Source organism: Triturus cristatus, chromosome 3_2 (assembly GCF_964204655.1).
Source record: "Triturus cristatus chromosome 3_2, aTriCri1.1, whole genome shotgun sequence".
NCBI classification, from domain to species: domain Eukaryota; kingdom Metazoa; phylum Chordata; class Amphibia; order Caudata; family Salamandridae; genus Triturus; species Triturus cristatus.
Genome location: NC_140584.1, coordinates 925,974,382 through 925,995,575, shown reverse-complemented (window position 1 = coordinate 925,995,575; position 21,194 = coordinate 925,974,382). Strand labels below are relative to the sequence as shown.

The 21,194-nt window shown below is 42.5% G+C and overlaps 1 protein-coding gene across 2 annotated transcripts in view; it reads right to left on the bottom strand.

Moving 5' to 3' along the window:
* Positions 1 to 21,194, bottom strand: part of CLTC (clathrin heavy chain) — an 853,725-nt gene that overhangs the window by 489,492 nt on the left and 343,039 nt on the right. For both annotated transcript variants that reach the window (XM_085649401.1, XM_085649400.1), the window contains exons 8-12: positions 15,135 to 15,335; positions 5,403 to 5,555; positions 3,734 to 3,856; positions 1,777 to 1,914; positions 945 to 1,109 (exon numbers count right to left, since the gene is read on the bottom strand). In XM_085649401.1, the coding sequence (XP_085505527.1) occupies positions 945 to 1,109; positions 1,777 to 1,914; positions 3,734 to 3,856; positions 5,403 to 5,555; positions 15,135 to 15,335 (780 nt within the window). The remainder of the gene's footprint in view (positions 1 to 944; positions 1,110 to 1,776; positions 1,915 to 3,733; positions 3,857 to 5,402; positions 5,556 to 15,134; positions 15,336 to 21,194) is intronic.

Genomic DNA, 21,194 nt, shown 5'->3' with positions numbered 1-21,194 from the left:
GTCTTTATTTCAATTTAATCTTCTCTATGAGATAATAGCACATACAGCTCAGCCAACGTGTTTCGTTCCCACAAGGAGAACTTCATCAGGGCTTAATAACACGAAACAGCAGAACACTGAGGCGAAAATCACAAATCAGCGATCCAGTGTAGTGCGCTAGATGCAAAGGGAATTATCAGGGCTAAGTCATGCCAGAAAACGAAAATCTGTATCTTCAGATAGTAGGTCCGCGTTCGAGTGTTTAAAAATAAATCTCCTACATAATGTGTTGCAGGAGGGAGCCTATCACAGGGCATATCACGTGCTTACCATCATTAGGACAAAAACATTGCTATCAACACTAGACCACTATATTAAAAGCAAGTTGACAACGCATCCTGAAAAGAAAGAGCACAAGAGAGATATCATCTCTGCTACCATCAACTTACAAACAAACCGGAGAACAGGGCATTCAGTTGACATCCATAAACGAGGACATAGGGTGTTGAGACATGACTTTAATCGCTCTGCACGATCCCTCGGACAACAACTACTGAGCAGTAAGCAATAAAGCCATAACCGTTAAGAGATTAAATGACTCATTTGCAAGGCTACTTCAGCAACTAAAGAGAAGAGAATAAAGCCCAAACCCCACCCAACTGCAAAAAGAGGTTGATCACAATAGTGTTTGGTAACGTACTTTAAAGTTCAGTAGTTACTATAGGTCACTATCTTCAGCAACTGAACAAGCATGACAGCAGTTTACAAGCTCACGGGAACATAGTTATACTATCTAAAAGGACAGATAACAGATTAAGAAATTTAAAGAAGAAAACACATGTGGTAAAGATTTACTATTTCGTATCGAACTGGTTTAGTACCAAGATGTGGCAAATGCTGCAAATATCACCGCTAAATGTTACATTACTTAACTGGGCAGTACAAACAACTTTTAAAGCACATACCTCAGGGTTAAGAAGATGTGTGTGAACTACAGCACGTTTAATGTCATACAGGTCAGTGAAGTGTTCAAGGGCACGCTGCAGCAGGCCAGCCTTCTCACACAGCTGGGCAATATGGGCACGGTCATAATGCGTGAACATCTGATTTCCCAAAATAGCATCTGCTACCTGAAATAAAAGCAGCAAAACAATTTTTTACAGCACACGTCATTTGCAAGTTATTCAACCCATACAGTGCTAGGAACGAGATAGTCTTGCCTTCAGCATCATTGTAGCTGGCTATGCTGAGGATGAGACCATCTCATTCTTAGCGCCTAAGTGTTTAAAGAAGGTACCTACAGCTCACCAATGTATAGTTTTGAGGAGAAACTGCTTCTAATTACATCTGAAAATAGTGCTGAAAGTTGTAAAGATCAGAATAATTATTTGCATTTCAAAATTGGTATTTATAAAGCACACATAGCTGGGATGCAAGTGAGTGCATTGCATCAGTGGGGGGAGGTAGTGAGAAGAGCTGAAATCGCTTAGATTAAAATGTCTATTTACATTGTGCAATTTTACATCACACAATTAACATTACCCTAATTTACAACTGGAAACAGAATAATTGACTTGACAAGCACACAATATTTGGTCAAGTACTTAAGTAGAATCAGAATACAGGCTTACAGGATAACTTTGCTATTAGACCACATCCACTCCTCCAATAAACTGAAGATCCAAATGAGTCTATGCCCATGAGATTTGGTATGAAAATCTACACATTATAAGCACACAGCATACACCAACTTGCACAGTACAATTACAGGGCCTGTATCAAAAGTAGTCCACGTACCTGAGGAGCATGCATGAGGTTCATCTCAAGCAAGCGTGTTTGCAGCGGGCCCTCTGAGGGCCTATTATTTTTCAAAGCATCCAACAAAAAGGCAGTGCACTGCTGAATGAGGTTGTACTCCATGAATACATCAACAATCTGAAAAAACAAAGCATGTCCATTTTAGAAAGCCACTAAACTATTTTTTACACTATCAACCAGTGAAGATAACAGCAATTTGGGACAATATTCTGGAAAAACTAAAGTAAAAGGGCCTTAGGGGAGAGTGTGTGAGGAGAAAGGAGTCATAATATGCTCTTGTATGTTACGTTGATGTTATCATATAGTGCCACATACTGCAACAGATTTCTTCCATAGTGGTTCTGTGGGCAGAGGATGGGTTATTAGACGATTTTTGTTGGACCTTCAGAAGAGGTGTATTCATGACTTCTGAAATCCCAATGAAGTTTGCAAAAAAATTAAACTTGACAGAAAAACTTTGCTAAATCGGACACCAGAGTCTGTCATTTACAAATCTCTGGGTGACAATATAAAAGAATACTTAAACCCAAGCACTGGCTTAGGTTTCTCTCATGTACTGAAAGACAGGCGTCCAGATTTCTGGTCTTTCTATATTCAAATGCTTCTAGTTAAGGGAGCCCCATGAGGAGTGTGGATAACCAAAACAGCACATTTGTATTCCTCTATTATTTGTCTGGTTCAGAGTTTCTTTTACAAATGGTTTTTAACTTGCATTCTATACTACCTATTTCTAGTCTCCAAACTCCCCTGTCAAGATCTTCCACCCCTATTCACATCAATTTCCACAAGTTAAAGTCTAGCAGATTCCACAAATAGCACGCCTCACAAAAACAATATCCACCTCATGGTTCTCTAACTAGGACTCTCTCACCAACATGAGATTCTTCCAGACACTGCTGCACTTTCACGCACACCACAACTAATGTACAATACAGAGAGTAACTGCTGCAAGTGCATTATAAAGACCCAAATGTGAATGTGGTTTACTGCTACAGATAAGGCCATCATTTCACCTTTAAGAACCCAGTTAAGCTAATTTACAGAATATCTGATCAGCAATAACATTTAGTCAACAAATACATTTCAAGAGGAAAAGGTTTTCTAGTCAGAAAGATATATACTACATAAAATCCAAAGATGTAAACTACAAATATTATCAAAGGATTATTTCTAGCCCTGCAAGTGTCAATAAGTATATATCTTCCATTCCATTGTTGGATTAATTTTCTTCTGTACAACTGCATGTTCTTATAAGACTATGAAGTGGGCAGTAAAGGATGGAGGAGGGAACATACCTTGTGTCATGGTGCATACCTTCAGTGTCGTGGTGCACAACCACTATGCCTTACGAGTTCTATGGCCCTCAAGTCAGTTGTACACTATGCATATAAAAACTGGTGACTCAGGGTGGATTCAGGAGTGGTTCAGGAGATGGGACACTACAGAGCGATTACCATGAAAAAACAGGATCTCTCTTCAAAGTGCAGGAGCCAGAGAACCTGAAAGTGGTGTCTGTTATGGATATCCTTCAAGGGGTAACCAGCATAAAGGAAGGCTGAGAATGTGCCAGCAGGGCTTTGGCAACAAACAACCTCTTAGTGAATGTGAGATCACATAAGGTCCAAGTGTTAACATTTTGGAATCTTGAAGTAGATTGGGATGTTTAATGATCTTCATTTGTTTTATTTTTGATAGTCTAGAGTCAGTTTTTTTGTGATGATCCAACTTCTAGCTTCGGGAGGTATGACAACAGACTCCTATCATTTTGCAAAACCTAGAATACAGCCATTTAGCTTCAAAAATAGAGAACATACAGTTTTCAAAGTATCTGTATTTATACAAATCAAATCAGTTGAAAGATTTACATTTAATGTTGAGTAAAGTACGCACGCATTGATCACATAGGAGGACAAAAAAGAAAAAAGTTCTCTATTACTTGTGTGATATCAGCCAGGGGCTCTTCATCCTGAACCAACATCTGAGCAAACTGCTGTCCTTGATCTGGGCTGATTCTCATCACATTCCTGAGAAGGAAAATCCAGTCTGGTGTGTATCCCACCTACAGAACAAGAGCAGTGGTTTATAAATACCGCATACAAAGTACCACAGGCAAACATCACGAGTCAGGAAAAGCATTCTATGAATTTTTTTTAACTTAGTATTCACCTATTTATGCACATTTAAGCAGTTTACATTTAGGATTGGACCAGTCACAAGCAAGTTATATGCACAAATTGCACTAGGTCATAATTAGAGCTCCTGGTTTTTTGATATATATATTATTTTTAACATTTCCATTTGAATTTATTTATGTTTTGGCCATCTTATTGGTATTTATCCATATTTTGCATGTGTTTTGTGAACAGACGAGATGATAACTTGTATAGTTCCACATTATCATAATGGCTAAATGTGCACTCAGACTTTGATGCCTGTCAGGTTTTAGCACATTTCACAACCAAAAATAATCAAATAAATCAACATTAAAAAAAATTACACAATAGCACAAATACGTGTTGAGATATGCAGTAATTTAAGCAAATCTAATTTATCTTTGTAAATCCCCATGCTGCCAATATGTACAGCAACTGGCCCGAAATTCATTAACCAAAGTATGGAGTCACTCAAAAGCCAAATGATCCATATTTTTCCACTTTTAAAAATAAATAAAAATAGGAAAAACCTGGTTTCTGTCTGTACTTAGCTGTAAAAATCAGTAAAAAATTAAAACAGGAAGCCCTATTCATAATACATTTAAACAAATGTCACTAAAATGATCATTTGCACCAAGTTACTGTTAACATTTCCAATATAATTTGAAGTAGAAAATATAAATTATCCCACAAATCTACACAAACGCAGTAAGCTCACTAAATATTGCTATTTAAAGCGATTTCAGCTAAGAATTATGGTGTAAGGCAGAAGCTGTAGATAAGTAAAATGTGACTGGGCAATTTTGTTTCCCCGCTTCAGAAACTACAAGGAAAACATGCGAATGACCTAAATGGAGAAGGTCATAACCTAAAGGCAGTTTCTGTCAAGCAACAGTGCCCAACCCTGGAGTCTGATGGAGCTAATATCGATTCTAGTAAATTCAAAAAGCAGTATCTAGGTTATGAAGGGTAGATTTCCTTATTTTCTTTGCTAGGGAGGAGTACTGCTTCTCAAGGACATTCATTTCATCTGCTTGGGCAGTAGCTTATGTAGATCTTACAGGTGTATGAATAACAGCATCATCTAGATGAGTGCAGAAATAACACCGTGCAGCACATAACTAATGCAAATAGTAGCATGACTTGAGACATATTGGGAGACTATGTGCCCAGAGTTACACCGTTGCTGTACTAATGAATATACTTGTATGGGTCAGCTTCCTTCTCCTGATTTACAAAAAGGTCATACCTACAGCTGTAACGAAAATGAGGGCTGCCTTCGCATTGTATCACCTCGGTTAGGCAAAGCCAAGATATATGAAGCTCTCATTACTTCACTGCTTTTCATGCACTCTATTTCTGCAACACTGTGTAGGGTGGCTTTAAGCAACAGTTTTTAGAGGAGGATGGCAAATAGCCAGGCACTCAGTACATTTTATCAAACAGACTCACTTTCTTGGCATATAGCACAATCTTCTGGACTTGTCCCGTTTCTGCAAAACACTGAATTACTTTGTTGGGAACATTGGCCCTCAGATACACACTGAGGGCCAGGGTAGGATCCACAGACTTCACAAGATCACCCAACTCTTCAGAGCACTCCAGCTGAAAAGTAACACATCAGTAAGAACAGCTTATATTCTATTTTAACAGCAATCGTAATGACATTTCTTCAAAGGGTTCGAAAATGTTAATTCGATGATATTGCCCCCAAGATCTCAGTTCACACAAAAAAAAAAAAAAACTCACATTGCTCTTCCACATAGCCCTTAACATGCCGTCACACAGACCAAGATGTATACTCCCAGCAATGCACTATGTGTCCATTATCATAAACCTCCATATTTAACGCCAAAAGACCCTTCAAATTCAAAATCAACCAAACCAGGAACCTGACCATTCCTCATAATCTACACATAGTTTCCAACTGGCCCTACACAGGATACTAAGCACAAAAAAAAACAATTGCCGTTCATTTTTTCAAACCTAAAGGATGGACAGAAGTCCACTCATGCCCGTATTTCTATACCAGAGTAAGGTTTACTTTAAAGAGTACCTATAACCATTTACCCCCCACACCCTCATCCTTGCCCTTCGCTTCTGCATGGAACACTCTCATACACCATGCCTGGCTATCAGTTTATCGAAGCAATGGTCACAGATATATTCAAAAGGCCCATCTCGGTGTCTGTGTTTTTGATCAATCTTTGCAGACACTAGACTACTAAACACTGTGCATCAGTCAGCTGCCCTGGCCGCTGCACCACACCTCTCCGCAAACACTTCAGCTTGCAACCTCCACCATTGGATCACCATCTGCACGAACGCCCCGGCCCACCTCAAGAAACCGACAAACTACACACCAAGAAAGCCAGCATGTTCACTTCTGACCTCCGCGAGACCAGACGCACCTGCAGACGACTCGAAAAGAGATGCAGAAACAACAAACCCCAGAATCCCACGTATCCTTCAAAACCGCAGCCACCGCACACCACCACCTTCTCAAAACCACAAAGTAAAAAGACCCTCCAAACCAGAATCCACGCCAACTCTCACAACAGTAAAGGACTCTTCGTCACAGTCAAGGAGTTCGCCAGGACCAGCAGCCAATCCTCGGACATCCCCCCCCCCCTCCCAAGAACTCAGCGACAAACTTGGCACCTACTTCCTTCACAAGATCAGACTGATCAACGACAGTTTAGACGCTCAAAACACTTCCACCGAGCCCACCGAGCCCAACACCCCCACCACCACCACCTCCCCAACTGCACCGCACCCAAACATACCCTGCGCAACTGGCCCGCTCACCACAGACGACACTCAAGACCATGAAGAGCATCCACTCCAGAACACCCTAGGAACCCTGCCAGCACCACATATTTCTCAGAACAGCCCCCGAACTCCAGGGCATCCTCAACTGCTCCATCGAGACCCCCACCTTCCCTGACTGGAAAAATGGCAAGATCAACCCCCGGCTGAATACCATCCACGGAACCAACGGACCTCATAAACTTCCATCTGATCTCCCTGCTCCCCTTCACAGTAAAGATCTCCAGGTAGGCCATCGACACCCAACTCTCGGAATTCACTGAAGTGAACCACATTCTGGACATCTCCTAATCCAGCTTCCAAAGCCACCACTGACAACATTCACAACCTCACAGTCCGAGGTGAAACGGCAGCCCTGATCCTGCTATATCTCTTGGCCCCTTTGATGAGCTCATACCGCATTCTAATTACGAGACATTAAGATGCTGGCATCCGCTGCAAGGCCCTGGACTGGATCACCTCCTTCCGCTACGGCCAAACTCAACGAGTCAGACTAACTGTTCAGCTCTGAGCCTACTCAGATCAGCTGTGGAGTGCCCAAGGGCACCTCCCAGAACCCCATCCTCATCGCAAGATCCCACAGACTCAACACAGTCTCCTATGCAGACAACACCCAGCTGATCCTCTCCCTCATCAAGAAACCCTCAGCTGCCAGAATCAACTTCCACAGCGGGATGAAGGTTGTTGCCTCCTGGATGAAGGACAGCTGCCTCAAACTCAACTCTGACAAGATGGAAGTACTTCTCCTGGGACCCACCCCCTCTGCCTGGGACGACTCCTAGGGGCTTGTCGCACTAGGAATCCACCTACACCCCAATAGACTAAGCACCCAATCTCAGCATCATACTGGACTTTGATCACAATGTACCGCCAGATCAACGCTATATCCTTCTCATGATTCCACACACTACGTCAGCTTTGGAAGACTTTCAGATGGATCCCCACCAAAGCAAGAAAGACGGTCACCCATGCACTCATCACCAGCGTCTCCTATATGCCTGCATCACCCAGAAACTCCTCAGGAAACTACAGAATGTTCAAAACGCCACAGCATGACTGGTCCTCAACATCCCAAACCGAAGCCACATCACCGAACACCTTTACGAAGTGCACTGGCTCCCAGTCAACAAAAGAATCACCTTTAAGCTCCTCACTCATGCCTACAAACACTGGACCAGCGTACCTGAACCACCGCATCACATTCCACGTACCCACCAGACACATCTGCTCAGGCCAACTGGCCCTTTCCTCCATCCCTCGGATCCACAAAACAAGAACCCAGAGGAAGATCCTTCTCCAACCTCGCTGCCAAGACCTGGAACACCCTGCCCCTCCACCTCAGGAAATTCCCGTCCATGACCAAATTCAAGAAGGATCTCAAGACCTGGCTCTTCAACTGAACCCAGACAGATCAGCAGTCCCTCTCAACCCCCACCCCTCCCCCTAGCACCTTGAGACCCTCACGGGTGAGTAGCAGCGCTGTACAAACCTCGACTGATTGAGTGATTGCCATGTTGTGTAGTCCCTTACGATTTGTACCATGACATGCAGTCTGCAATGGCAGCCCACATGTAATTATATGGGGGTCCCCTAGGGTGGCATAATACATGCTACAGCCCTTAGGGGCCCTCTTTAGTACCCAAGCTCTAGGCACCAAGGGATACCACTTACTAGGAGCTTACAGGGATGCTAAAGTGTGAGCCAATTGTAACACAGTTCGACCATTTTACCTTTTTTTTAGGGGAAGAGTACTGGCACTGGGGTGTGGTTAGCAGGGACCCAATGCACATCAGTCAAAAAGCATTAGTACTCGTTGCAAAAAGTGAGGGTGACCATGACAAAAATGGGCAATTTCCTACAACCTTCATCCTAGTAACTGGTACGGAGATAGCAGTCAGAATCTTCCTTTACCAGCTCCACCATGGATTGAGGTGGGGTGGGGCACAAGGTGACAGCATACCTAAAATCCAAACACTGTTCCCTACTTGTGAATGTGGCTGCAGAATAGAAAAATGGAAGGCGAAGAACTGAAACTACAGGCCTATGCTGATATGTATAGCACTGGCTAAAATCCGCTATTGGTGATAAGGGCAAGCCCTTTTCAGAAGAAGGTACCTTTGATATTGAAGGTTTGAATAAACTGAAGAAAAGACTCCAAGAACCAACAAAATCTACTCCAGAAGAATTGTTAGATATCCTAAATAAGTACACGGAAGCCATGAAAAGCCAGCAGGAATCTTCGGTACGAGGTCTCGGAACAACCAAGAAATAAATGAGTTACCAAATTAGCAATTTCAGGAACGGTGCATTGTTTACTAAAAAGACAGACCATTTTTTGAAATGTTAAGCCGGCATTTCTGACTTTTGTCCACATTCAGCTAACATTATCTTCAGCAGAACTTGCAAAGGTGTCATTTCATCCAAACAATCATTTGTTATACCAGCAGGCAACTAGTCTGCCACAAACTTCACAATATCTAGGTTTCAATGCTTGGCCGCAAAAGTGTGAGAAACATGTAGTCCAAGTTGATGTATTTTCATCGTGCTAGTTTAAACTGGTTACATATCGGATTCTGGAAACTCCCTACTAGATATTGCAATGTAGGCTAAAAGTCAGTGGCCAATTTCCTAAATAAAGCCTTTAAATTGAACACTGAATTAAATAGGCCTTAGCACCAGGTTATCTAGTCGTTCCAGTGATGAGCAGAGCCAAAAACAGCTGATCGTGGGTCTTCCTTCCAAGGGAACACTCCGTCCCAGCTAAATTCAGATAGCCACAGCTGATCCACGAAACCGGTATTGTAGCGCACTGGGCCCAAAGAAACTAGAAGCAAAAAACAAGTTGCTCACATGTACATAGATAAATTCACATGCTTGAATCTTCCCAGCCATCGTTGTGGAAGCCCCATGGTATTTAAAATAAGCCATCCAAGGAAAATACATAAAAAGACAGAGAAAGCAATTACACTTAACCAATTCACATCGTTTTAATAAAGCCAAACTACAGCCAATTAGAGGCAAGACCCTGGAACACACGTTCCTTGCAGAGCCACCATACCTCAGATTAAGCACAAGTGTAACATCCATATCCATGAGGCCTCAAAGAGGTGAGCTTAAATGGGGAGGAGGGCGGTTCGCATGTGAATCTATGAATGTAATCAATGCTATAAAATTCCAGGCAACGTTTGATATTCAAAGAATGGAGAGCCCTCTCTGCAGCCGAAGAGTTCAAGTAGGTTGGCAGAAAAATAGGCTCATTCAGGTGAAAAGAAGTTGGACTCTTTAACATGAATGAATGGTTGTTTCTCAACAGCACTTTATCGTCTCTCAACTGTAGAAAAGGCTCTGTGATAGTAAAAGCTTGGATTTCACAGATTCTTCTGGCACAAGTGACAGCCAAGAGAAGAGTGGTTTTCCATGAGACATTTAATCCCCGCCTTGTGTACTGGCTTAAAAGGCAGTTTCAGGAGTTGGAAAAGAACCATATTCAGCTGCCATGATATTGCAGGGGGCTTTGAAGGCGGGATTGCCCAGAATACACCTTTCATGAATTATTTCATCAGTCTAGTGGACCACATCAAAACTTTCCCAAGTCTTTTCCTGAATATGGAAACTCAAACTAAATAAACCTTTACTGAAGAGTGTGCTAAGCCTGACCTCAGCAGGTGAAGGAGATATGGCAACAACTGCTCTGGGGAACAACGAAAAGGATGTTAATTGCTCTTGAAACACCAGAAGCAAAATCTCTTCCATTTTGTCACATAGGATTTGTTACAGGAAAAAAGCTTGTGACTGTTCCAAGATAGATTTGCATTCTGTTGGAATACTTAGAGATCCAAATTCATGTCCATGAGGCGCCTTGCCATTAATTTGAGACACTTTTTCTGAGGGTGCACAATTTGGCCGTTCATGAAAATCAGGTTCCCCATCAACTATATATAATTTGATGGATTGTGACACAGACAAAGGTGAAGCTGCGTGCACCAGTATTGCCTCGGCCATGCTGGGGCTATGAGAATGAGATGGCATGGTTTTCTATTCATTTTGCGTAACACCCTGGGAATGAGAGGAAAGGGTGAAAACACATAAGCGGAACATTACAGTCCACTTAATCTGAAGAGCATTCCCCCAAGAGCCTTTCTGAGGGAATATGCTTGCAAACATTTTGCATTTTTCGTTGACACACTGCAAAGAGATAGAGGTTTCGGGTACCTCACTTCTTGAAGATTTGATATGATCTTTTTTTTTTTTTTCCCCCCCCCAATTCGGGACATTGACTCAATGATCTGCTGAGAGAGTCCACCCATCCCTTTTCTACACCTGGGACATGCTTGACTTGCAGTGAAATTCCGTGCTTCAGCAACACTTTCCATATTAGTTGGGCTTGAGATGAGACTTCTTCGATCTCGTTACCCCTTGCTTGGCTAGGTAGAAAGAACATAGTGGTGATATTATCCATTCTTACCATAACAGAAGAATTGCGAATCCTGGGTAGGAACAATTGGACTAGAGTCCTAGGAATACAGCCATCAGCTCTAGAAGATTTATGTGCATATGTGCTTCTTGGACAGATCACTTTCAGTGGATTTCTAGCTCCTGAAGATGTGCTCCCCAACCTTCCAAGGAGACGCCAGTTGTTATGAAGCATGGGCGTGCTGCTTTGAAAGAGACTTGGAGATGGTGTCCTTCTTTCCCACCATGACAGTGTTTGCTTCATTGTAGGGGTGATGGCGACATCTTCAAATGAATTTGAACCCATTGGGCATCTAGTTGTTCCTGCAATGGCCTGATTTGTGGGTGGCAGTTCGGAATTAAAGGGATGCACGAGGATAGCAACCTCAGTATTGATTTGAACATTCTCACTGAAGTTGACATTTCTTTTGCAAGAGAAGCAGCCGCATCCATTGCCTTGTATACTCTTTCTGTAGTCTGGTAGGCTTTGGCGGCTGTGGTGTCCAGAATGGCCCCTAGAAACACCAAAGATCGTGTTGGTATGAGAGATTATTTTTCCATATTCAGTTTTAGCCCCAGGAAGTTGAACAGCTGAGGACCAGACCAGGCAAATACAGCGGAAATTGCATTTCTTGACTAACCAGTCGTCCAGGTAGGGAAACACCTGGTGCCAGTTTCTTCTTGGAAAAGCAGCTACCAGTGCAATGCACTTTGTGAAAACTCCTGGAGCCGAAAATAGGACAAAAGGGACGACCGTGAACGGATAGTGGCACCCTGCCACCTCAAACCTCAGGAACCGTCTATCTTTTAAGTGAACGGGAATGAGTTAGTGAAAATATGCGTCTAAGATCACGAGACGTCATAAAATCCCCTTTGTTGAGCAACAGAATTTCTTGTAGAGAGCATTCTGAAAGGTTGCTTCTGTATGTATTTGTTCAACTGTTAAGAGGTCCAAGACCGGTCTCCATTTACTGGACTTTTTGTTTATGAGGAAGAATAGAAACCTTTGCCGGGCTGCCGGAAATGAATTTCCTCTATAGCTCCCTTTGAGAGAAGCAGAAATATCTCCTGTTTCAGGAGAGGGAGGTGTTGATGCTTCCTCTTGGGAGTGGGATGGCGTGTTTTGTTTAACAAATTCCAGAGACTGACTGAGGTATAATGCCAAACACCCACTTGTATATTGTGATGGACTCCCATTGGCTGTAACAAATGGGGGATTGCAGTTCGAGGGTTGATGCTGCTACATGGTGACTAGTGTCTGAAAAGCACCACTATTCTTGCAGTCTTGAGCCTTTCCCCTGACCGAGGTCAGCTTCGCGTTGGCTGCTTAGAGTATGCAGATGAGGAAGACCTGTACTGTTGCCCCATGTACAGGGGTCAATATCCTTGCCGTGCATATGGCTGATAGCTATAGTATTGATAAGAGGGTCTCTGTACATACTGCCCTCTTCTTCCACGAAAGGACTAAAACTGCCTCTGTCATCTATATGTTTGCTGAATACATTTTCCCCATCAACAAGCATATCTAAAATTTTGACTTTAACCTCAGAGCAGAATGAGGTGGCCTTCAACCAGCAGTAACGGCACTCAACAGCAGCACCTGCCAATGCCTAAAAGAGATGGAAGAGATGTCCATGGTTGGGTCTATGTTCTCAGAGGATGATTTCTCTTGCTTCCTTTTTCTTATTGTCTGGGAAATTATGTAGTAGAGGAGCAAGGTCTGACCCCATTTGCCTGCCACATCGACCCAGGATGGTTAATGCATTTGAAGCCCTGATGGAGGTGCCTGCCATAGCTGTAAAACGCTTGCCAATATTGTCAAGCCTCCTTCCCTCCTTGTCTGGAGGTGCCAAATATGGGGCAGATGGATTCCTGGAGCACCTCTGAGAAACCTGAATCACCACAGTCTAAGGACATGGATAGCCTATCAAGCACACTCATGAAGAGTCTGGGGCCTTGTACTATGTCCATGGGACTTAAGCTGGGTTCTTCATCAACTTCAGGTCTTCCTGTAAATGCTTGCCTTTTCAGCATCATCAAAACCTCTTCTGGAATTTCCTCTAGTGAATTGCTAGTTTCTAAATTCACCAATGCAGTCATTGACTGCAGACCCTTTCTGCTCTCCCTGGACTCTTCCAGTCTCCTCTAGCATTTCAGACTCCTTTTCATCAGATAAGCATAGCGCTTCGGAGGATACCTGTTTAGAATGCAACAACACGTAATGACCTAAAGCTGTTTCTCCCTCGCTGTCAAAGTTCTTAGTAGGAAGACCTCGCTAGCTTTACAGCCCTCAGACTTCTGGGCCTTTGGAAGACAAGCTACAAATATGGTGTCATGTAGTGCAAATTTATGATAGTCTGGGCAAAAACTAAAAGGATTATTTTCCATAACTCCTGGTCGACAAACTCCGAAGAGACCCATAAATAATAGGTCCTCCCCGCATTCTCCAAAACCTTTCCCGATCAAAGTCCAACTATAAAACCTGTTCCATTTATTTTCAATCTGAATCCCTCCTCTGTTCAGTGTTTCTCAACATTGCTTCCATTCATTATTGATCTTCAATTATCGTTTATAGTCCAAAATCTTGCCATACTCCAAGGCATCTTTCGATCGTCGACCTTGAGCTCCCAATACTGATTTCGAACTAAACAGCAGAAAAAAGAACTTCAAGCTGGACATATATTGTGGCTTACATCAACGTCACTAGGGAATGACTCCATCTGATTGAGACACAATGAAAAGAAAAAAAAAAAGGGACATTTCTAGAGCCAAATATGAGATGGCAGAATAATCCACAGCACAGGACTATGGAACATACAAAACTAGCAAGTAAACCCTACAAATACATTGGAAGTCTTAATTCTAGCATATTAGGGTGATTTTTGAGCAATATAATATCAACTATCTGTAAATAGAGTTCATGACTTAAGAAGTAACTGCACGGACTGAAAATTTTACATACTACAAAGATACTTATTGTGCATTCTATAAAGGAGTTTGTAAAATGCAAACTCAAAGTACCGACCTTCTAACTTAGCTTCCCTGGAGATTAAAGTGCCTAAAGGGAATACAGTGATTATCCAGATGGAGTGCACCAGTAGTTCATAGCACCCATCACCGACCCTGTCCAGTAATGCATGTTTGCCCCAGGGCTTGAAGAACAGGTCATAAATATGAAGTAAATACAGCTACTTCAAATTACAACCATGACATTTAATGTGAAATCTTTTCTTCAAATGTTTCACCTCCAACACCTGGCATTGTGTTTCTGAGAAATCAACTTGCCTTGTGATCTTTCAAATAGCTACTGGGAACCAAGTATATTTTGTCCTTGATGCCTTATGTTGGCAGGCTTTATAATGTTAGAATGACTGGATATTACAATAAAAGTTTATAATTCCATGCTAGGAGTTATTTTTAAATATAATATTGATGTCAGTACTGATAGTAGCTTGTGAAAGGATCCAGTGTTACATTTACCAGACTGAAATCGTTGGAAGTCAGCATTTGTTTTCTTGTGATTGACAACACATTATCTCAGCATCCCATATTATCTAGAATAATTTCAACAGCACAATATATTTTGCATGATATGCTGCAGTGTCTTCAGACCTAGAAAATTGCACATCCTCTGCTCATCATACAAATTCTTTACAGCGGTATGGTAACTTTCACAGTATATATGCAAATATTTAACCAGCCTTTCTTGACCCTTGAGAAATGGCACATTTTTGCAGATGAACAGCTATAATTTACATCAACTTTAGAATTTTACTTGTATGTTGTTTATAAATGACCACAAGTCTCCCTTGAAATTTTCAACTATGCTGGGATTTAGTTCTAGGAGACAGCAACACAACATACCAAAACCAATCTAGCGGCTTTGGTATAATTTTTCCCTACCTTATCTTCTTTCAGCCATTTTTCTAGCAGCTGTTTGCGACCTTGCTGAAGCACAGGCCGGCAGAGTTCCAAAGACTCATACTTGTTCAACTGACCCTGGTCGAGGAGAATTCCAAAGTACTGCAGCAAGGGAGATGTTTGGCCAGGCTGTGCAGGAACACTCTGGAATCGGCGAATTGTGTCTGGTGTGCGGAGAATTCCCTAAAAGGATAAAAACACACTGAACTTAAACTATAGTCACCCAAGTTTAAAACTAATATATTAAACCAGAAGAAATCCAAAAAATACAAGATGAAAATGAGAAAAAGTCTGAATTTATGACACTTGATCATTATCAGTAACAAGCATTGACAAAGGCAATATGTGTAACCTAGGCAAGATTTATTGGCTTTGTAAATGTACTTTTAGCCATGTTGTACAGTAGAAAAGACACCAATTAAAGATAAATCAATATGTACTTGGTCCATGCACTACATTTAAATTTTTTTTTTTTTAAAACAGAAGTGACGCACTGCTGAATTAGAAAGCGACCCAATAAAGTATACAAAAAGTGATGGATGGAATGCTTGAATTGATCTCAGCCACTGGTAATTACTCGGACCACATCCCATCTGTTATTTTGCACACCACATCACCTTAGTTTGAACCCAGTTATATGCAAATCAGTCATGACCCTGTTCCGATCGGAACAGTCCAGCCCAAATTGCCAAGCCAATTCCTCCCAGAACTGGAACACAAGCAACTTAGGACTGGTTTCGCTCCAGGTATGGGCTTAACAGCCAGGTACAGTTTGGTTCTAGTGACACTCTCCATCCATCACATTGTTGTTCCAGTTGCCATCCTAAGTGCTACTGGTATGCACCCCCCCACGCCCCTAGACGTGAATGTGTGCACTGGAACATAGCTGTACCTGGCTGATGAGCCCATAAGGGTAAAACTGGTCCTGAGTTGCTTGTTTTCTGGTTCAGGGAGGGCCTGGCTTGCAGTTCTGGCTAGATTGTTCCAAATGGAGCAGGGTCAAGACGATTTTTAAAAAACAAAGAGTATCTTCATCTGCTAAGATGGTACGATCCAAGGTCCATCTTGATTGAACCCTCCCCTCGCCCAATTTTATCTGGAGTATTATAGCTGAGTGGTCCGAGAGATGTCCACCTATGTGTTTAATTTCTGACACCCAGTCTTTTAACCGATTATCAATTAAAAAGTAGTCAATCCTACTATATTTCTTGTTATGAAAAGTATAACTTTGAGAGCCTTCCCTTTGCCGCCAGATGTCACAGAGCCCCAATTGTCTTTTCACTTGGTGCATCAACGCCGACATTTTAGGGTTAACCACTGCCCTACTATTAAGGGATCTATCTAGTTTATGATCCATAACGGCATTAAAATCTCCCGCCATGATGATCGGGTCAGGAAAAATTAGCAGCTTGGAAAATAGGGCTTCCAGGGGGCCTGTATAGTTTTGATTTGGGCCATAAAAACCCACCAATGTGTATTTATCCCCATAGATCATTAATTGTGCCACAAGCCAGCGGCCTGCAATACTAGAAACACTACCTTCAATCGTAATATTCATCCCCTGTTTCACCAAGATTGCCACACCTCAAATAACTAACGACTGCTTTGTAACCATTACTTGTGAGATCCATTTTTTGGCCTTAAAAAACTTCCAACTCTCAGCCTCTGTCAAATGAGTCTCCTAGATAATAAATTATCTGCGCCTGGCAATCCCTTAGCTATTGCAATATTTTTTCCCGTCTTGCCCTTACCCGGAGACCGTTCACATTCCACGATCGGATTTTTATCTTATTCACACCTTTTTTAACCATCCCCTATGAGGTCTTTCTTACAGTCGATCCTGGACTGCAGTTTAAAAACCAACCCGTCAAATGAGGATTTTTTTTTTTTTCATTTTATTTCCCTTCATGCTCCCCACCCTGTGCTCCCTACATCAAGATGGAAAACGCTTCCCTGACTTCCCAAGGCGAAAAGCCCTATGGGTGCCCCTCACCCGGAGTTTGCATCAAACACCACCCCTGAAAACCATTGCTTAAAAAGAAAATGCAAAAACGATAACTGATTCAATTCACGAGAATCTAAAATTAATATAAAAGAGGACGCAAGTTAATCTCCTACCTTGTCCTATACTAATGCCCAGGCTGCAGATTTTCGATAAACGTATCGACCTCTTCAACAAAACGGAAGGAGTGCATTTTATTATTAAGCATTACCTTTAACAAGGCTGGGAATTTTAACTGTACTGACGCGCCAAGCTTCCTTAAAGGTTCAATTCTCTTCCCTAGCTCCACCGCCTATTGGAAGTTACGCTAGACACATCCGATCTGACTTCAAACCTTACCCCATCAATCTCCATCACCTTCTTAGTCAGGGCCCTGGACAAACGTTTCTCCTTAAGGGTGTACGTGAGAAAGTTTACTAAAATTCTCCTAGGCTTGGTCCTATTTGGATTGGGTTTGTAAGGATCCCTATGTATTCTCTGGATATCTTTACTGATTTCTTCTTCGGACTCCTCAAGGAGTAATTCCTTTTTGATCAAGTGAACTATGAATGCTTTGATGTCCTCCTCCTCCCTGCCTTCCGGAATTTTTAAGAACTTCAAATTATTTCTCCTCTGAAAGTTATCCTGTCATTCTACCCTCTCCCGTTCCCTCACTCATTTTTAAAACCTCAATTTCCGCAGCATGAACTTTCACTACTTCTTTAAGATCTCTTACTTCGCCTTCTAACATTACAGTTCAGATTTAAATCTATTTTTTTCTCCAAACTGTCGCACACCGCCCTAATCTCTTTTTGATTGGTCTTGGACGTCTCAAATCGATTTTATATTTCCAGCGTGAGGGTTGTAAGCAGAGCGCTAATAGAAATATCTTCTTTATCCAGGTTTTTCAAAACAGCTCGTACTTCCTTACTAATCCCTTGCGCCTCTGCGTCCTCCTCCCTCAGGGCAAGGAGCCGATAATGATATGGGGTAACCTCTTTAGACCACTCTCCTGTTTCTTTTTAAAGTAACTTCAGTTCTACAGGTGTTTCCTCGCTCCTCACTTGGCTGTCTGTTGGACCGCTATCACTCAGAATCAAAACATTTGGTAGGATTTTAAAGTAAGTCCTGAGTGAGGGGGTGACCTTAACTTTCCGTTCAGGAATGGATTTCTTTTCAATTACCTTCTTATATGTTCCTACATCTTTAACCACAGTTTCTTTGACTGGCCTAACCCTACTTGCTTGTTTTGACTTGTCCTCCTTGCTGTCTTCCACGATTCCCCCTGCTTTACTTAAAACTTGGGGAACAACACTTGCCGGTGCAAAAGCAACAGTTGTCAGAGTTTGCACCCCTGGTGCTTCTAAGTGTGTATCTGGAGGACCCCCTCATCCCTGAAGCAGCCTTGCCCCCCCCCTGCACCTTCTTCCTACCTTTACCCGGTTTTAGACCAGTATAGACCAAGTTAGCACCCCCTGTTTGTGAAATCTCCAAATTGTAATTTAAGAAACCCAGCTATGTCACCCCTACCTGAACTGGGACCTTTAGTGGCGTTTGGCTTGAGGGGGACGCACTACCTTCAGTGCCTGCATCCGATTCCAATACCGGCCACACTTTCCCACCGGCCTTCGCTGGGCTGCTACTGCCGTTCTGCCTGTCTCCTCCTCCCTGGATCCTGGAGCGCTGTGGCTACCGGGTAGGTGATCCGGAGCATATAGGAAGAGCGCCAACTGCCTCTATCTCTCCACTGCCACGCTGAGGAGGCTCATCCCTGAGGGAGGGCCACATCTAGGGACACGCATAACGACGTGTTCCTTACCTAGTATTTCTAGAGTTTCTCCTATAATAAGGACCCTTGGGATTATAGGGCGTCTCTTCCCGATTCCCAGTTGACACACCCTTCTTTTAAGTCCTGATGAAGTGCTCCAGGATCCATTAGGGACCACTTATAGCGCGAAACATGTTGACCCCATGATATATTTACACATATTCACTTCACGGGTGTGAGAAGAGGGATCGTATTTGTTCAATTTCCCCTCTCACATAGGCAACAGACTTTGCTTCTCCATCCCCGTGATATATTTTAACCATACCCCAAGGACATCCTCAATAAATTGTCAGTGTCCTTGGGCTCTTTTTATATTTCATTTACCATCACCTCTTTGACCCACACACCCCCATTCACAAATACGGCAAACTCCTAAAAGATCTCCACTAAAGAGCCCCGTAAAACGGGCCCGTGAGGGACTGCAGCGCCACCCCCACGAGGAGCACCAGCCCGATAATGATGCTATATACCCGCAAGGGTGTGTGAGGGCACCTTGAGACCCACACATGAGTACCTTTACCCTTTCTTGGCACACTCTAACCTATCTGGAGATACCTTACACTTCCCTACAGCCTACCTGGCTGTTTATTCTTCTTCCTTTCCCTATAGGAACTGTTACCATCCTACATTGCTGTCGCATTTAACTTGGGAGCTCTGGTACAGGACCTTTTCCAATTAGCTCCTCGTCCCCCTTCTTGTGTTGAATCTATACTATGGATATACAGAGCACTGAAGTGTGTTCTGACAGTTATTTCAGGGTATGATATTAACAAACCAAAAACTGAGGTCATGGCCTGGAACTTGGAGGTAGGTGAGATAAAATGTAAAAAGGATGAGGTATTTAGGGGTGAGAATCACACATGATCTTGCTAACCTCACAAAAGTAAATTTTGAGTTAGCTAAGAAGGAGGTGAGTGCTATGCTGAAGAGTTGGAATCATCTCCCCTTAACCCGGTTTGATCGGGTTAATTTGATAAATATGGTAATTCTTCCAAGGTTTACTTTCCTTTTTAACTCCATCCCACTCCATAAAGAGGGTTTGTTAAAAATACATAGTCAGATCAGCTCTTTCATTTGGTCCTCTAAGGGGCCACGGATCGCTTGGAAAAAGCTCAGAAGGTTGGAGAAAGGAGGGCTAGCATTACCTGATTTGCTATTTTATTGTTAGTCTTTTTGTTAAAGAATGGAAGAATGCTTTTTGACCCCCCCACTAAATCAGAGATTGGTAAACTCTTCGAGGTACAGTTGAAGAAAGAAAACCAGGGAGAAGGTGGTTTTATGTTCAAATATGCCGACCCAAAGTACTATAAGAAAGTTAGGTTGAAGATAGTCAAGGGCATGGCTGAGACATGGTACAATATTAGGAAAACTGTAAAATTGCCATATTTCAGTCAGCATGCCCCCATTTGGGACTCTCCAGGTTCACCAGAATGGACTAAGGACGCGTTGGCTATCCCATTGAGGGAGGTCGGGTTATCAAAGTGGAAAAATCTCCTGAATGAAGATCAGTTGGTCTCATGGGAATGGTGCAAGCAGAAAACTGATCGAAGCATCCAGATTTAAATACATTAAGGTTCAAAGCTGTTTACAGGACTCTGACATAAAAATTGGAGAGTATTGTGAGTTTGAAGAAAAACTCTTGTCCGAGGTTGTTTTTAAGAAGGAAATCGCACTGTGGTACAGGATGATGATCGAGATGGAAGATGGGAATTTCAACCTCCCGGCGGATCTGTGGGGAAGATGCTTGCCGGTGGCTACGCCGGATGATCAATGGCAAGTATCTATGTCTACTCTATCTAAAATAGTAAAACCTGCATACCTAGGCAGGAATCATCTTTTCTCCATTCATAGGGCATATTGGACTCCCAAAAGGTTATCCAAGTTTTGCAAAGGAAGTGATGTCGCGTGTCCAAAGTGTGGCAGTACGAAGGCAGACTCTCTCCATATGTTCCTTTACTGACCAAAGATTCAGTAATTCTGGGAGGCCGTGAGTAAAGCTCTATCAGATTCCTTGAAGTTACAAATCAAGGTAAGTGTTTTACTGGTTATTTTTGGAGCTTTGGATCCGCAAACTGTAAGTAATAATAATAATAATACTGCAAAGTTGGTCTTCTATGATATTCTGTTGGCCCATAGAGAAATCTGTAAACAATGGGTGTTACGGGCTCTGCCTAGGTATGAGAACTGGCTAATTTCTTTGAGGAATGTGGCCAATTTGGATATTGCAGATAAG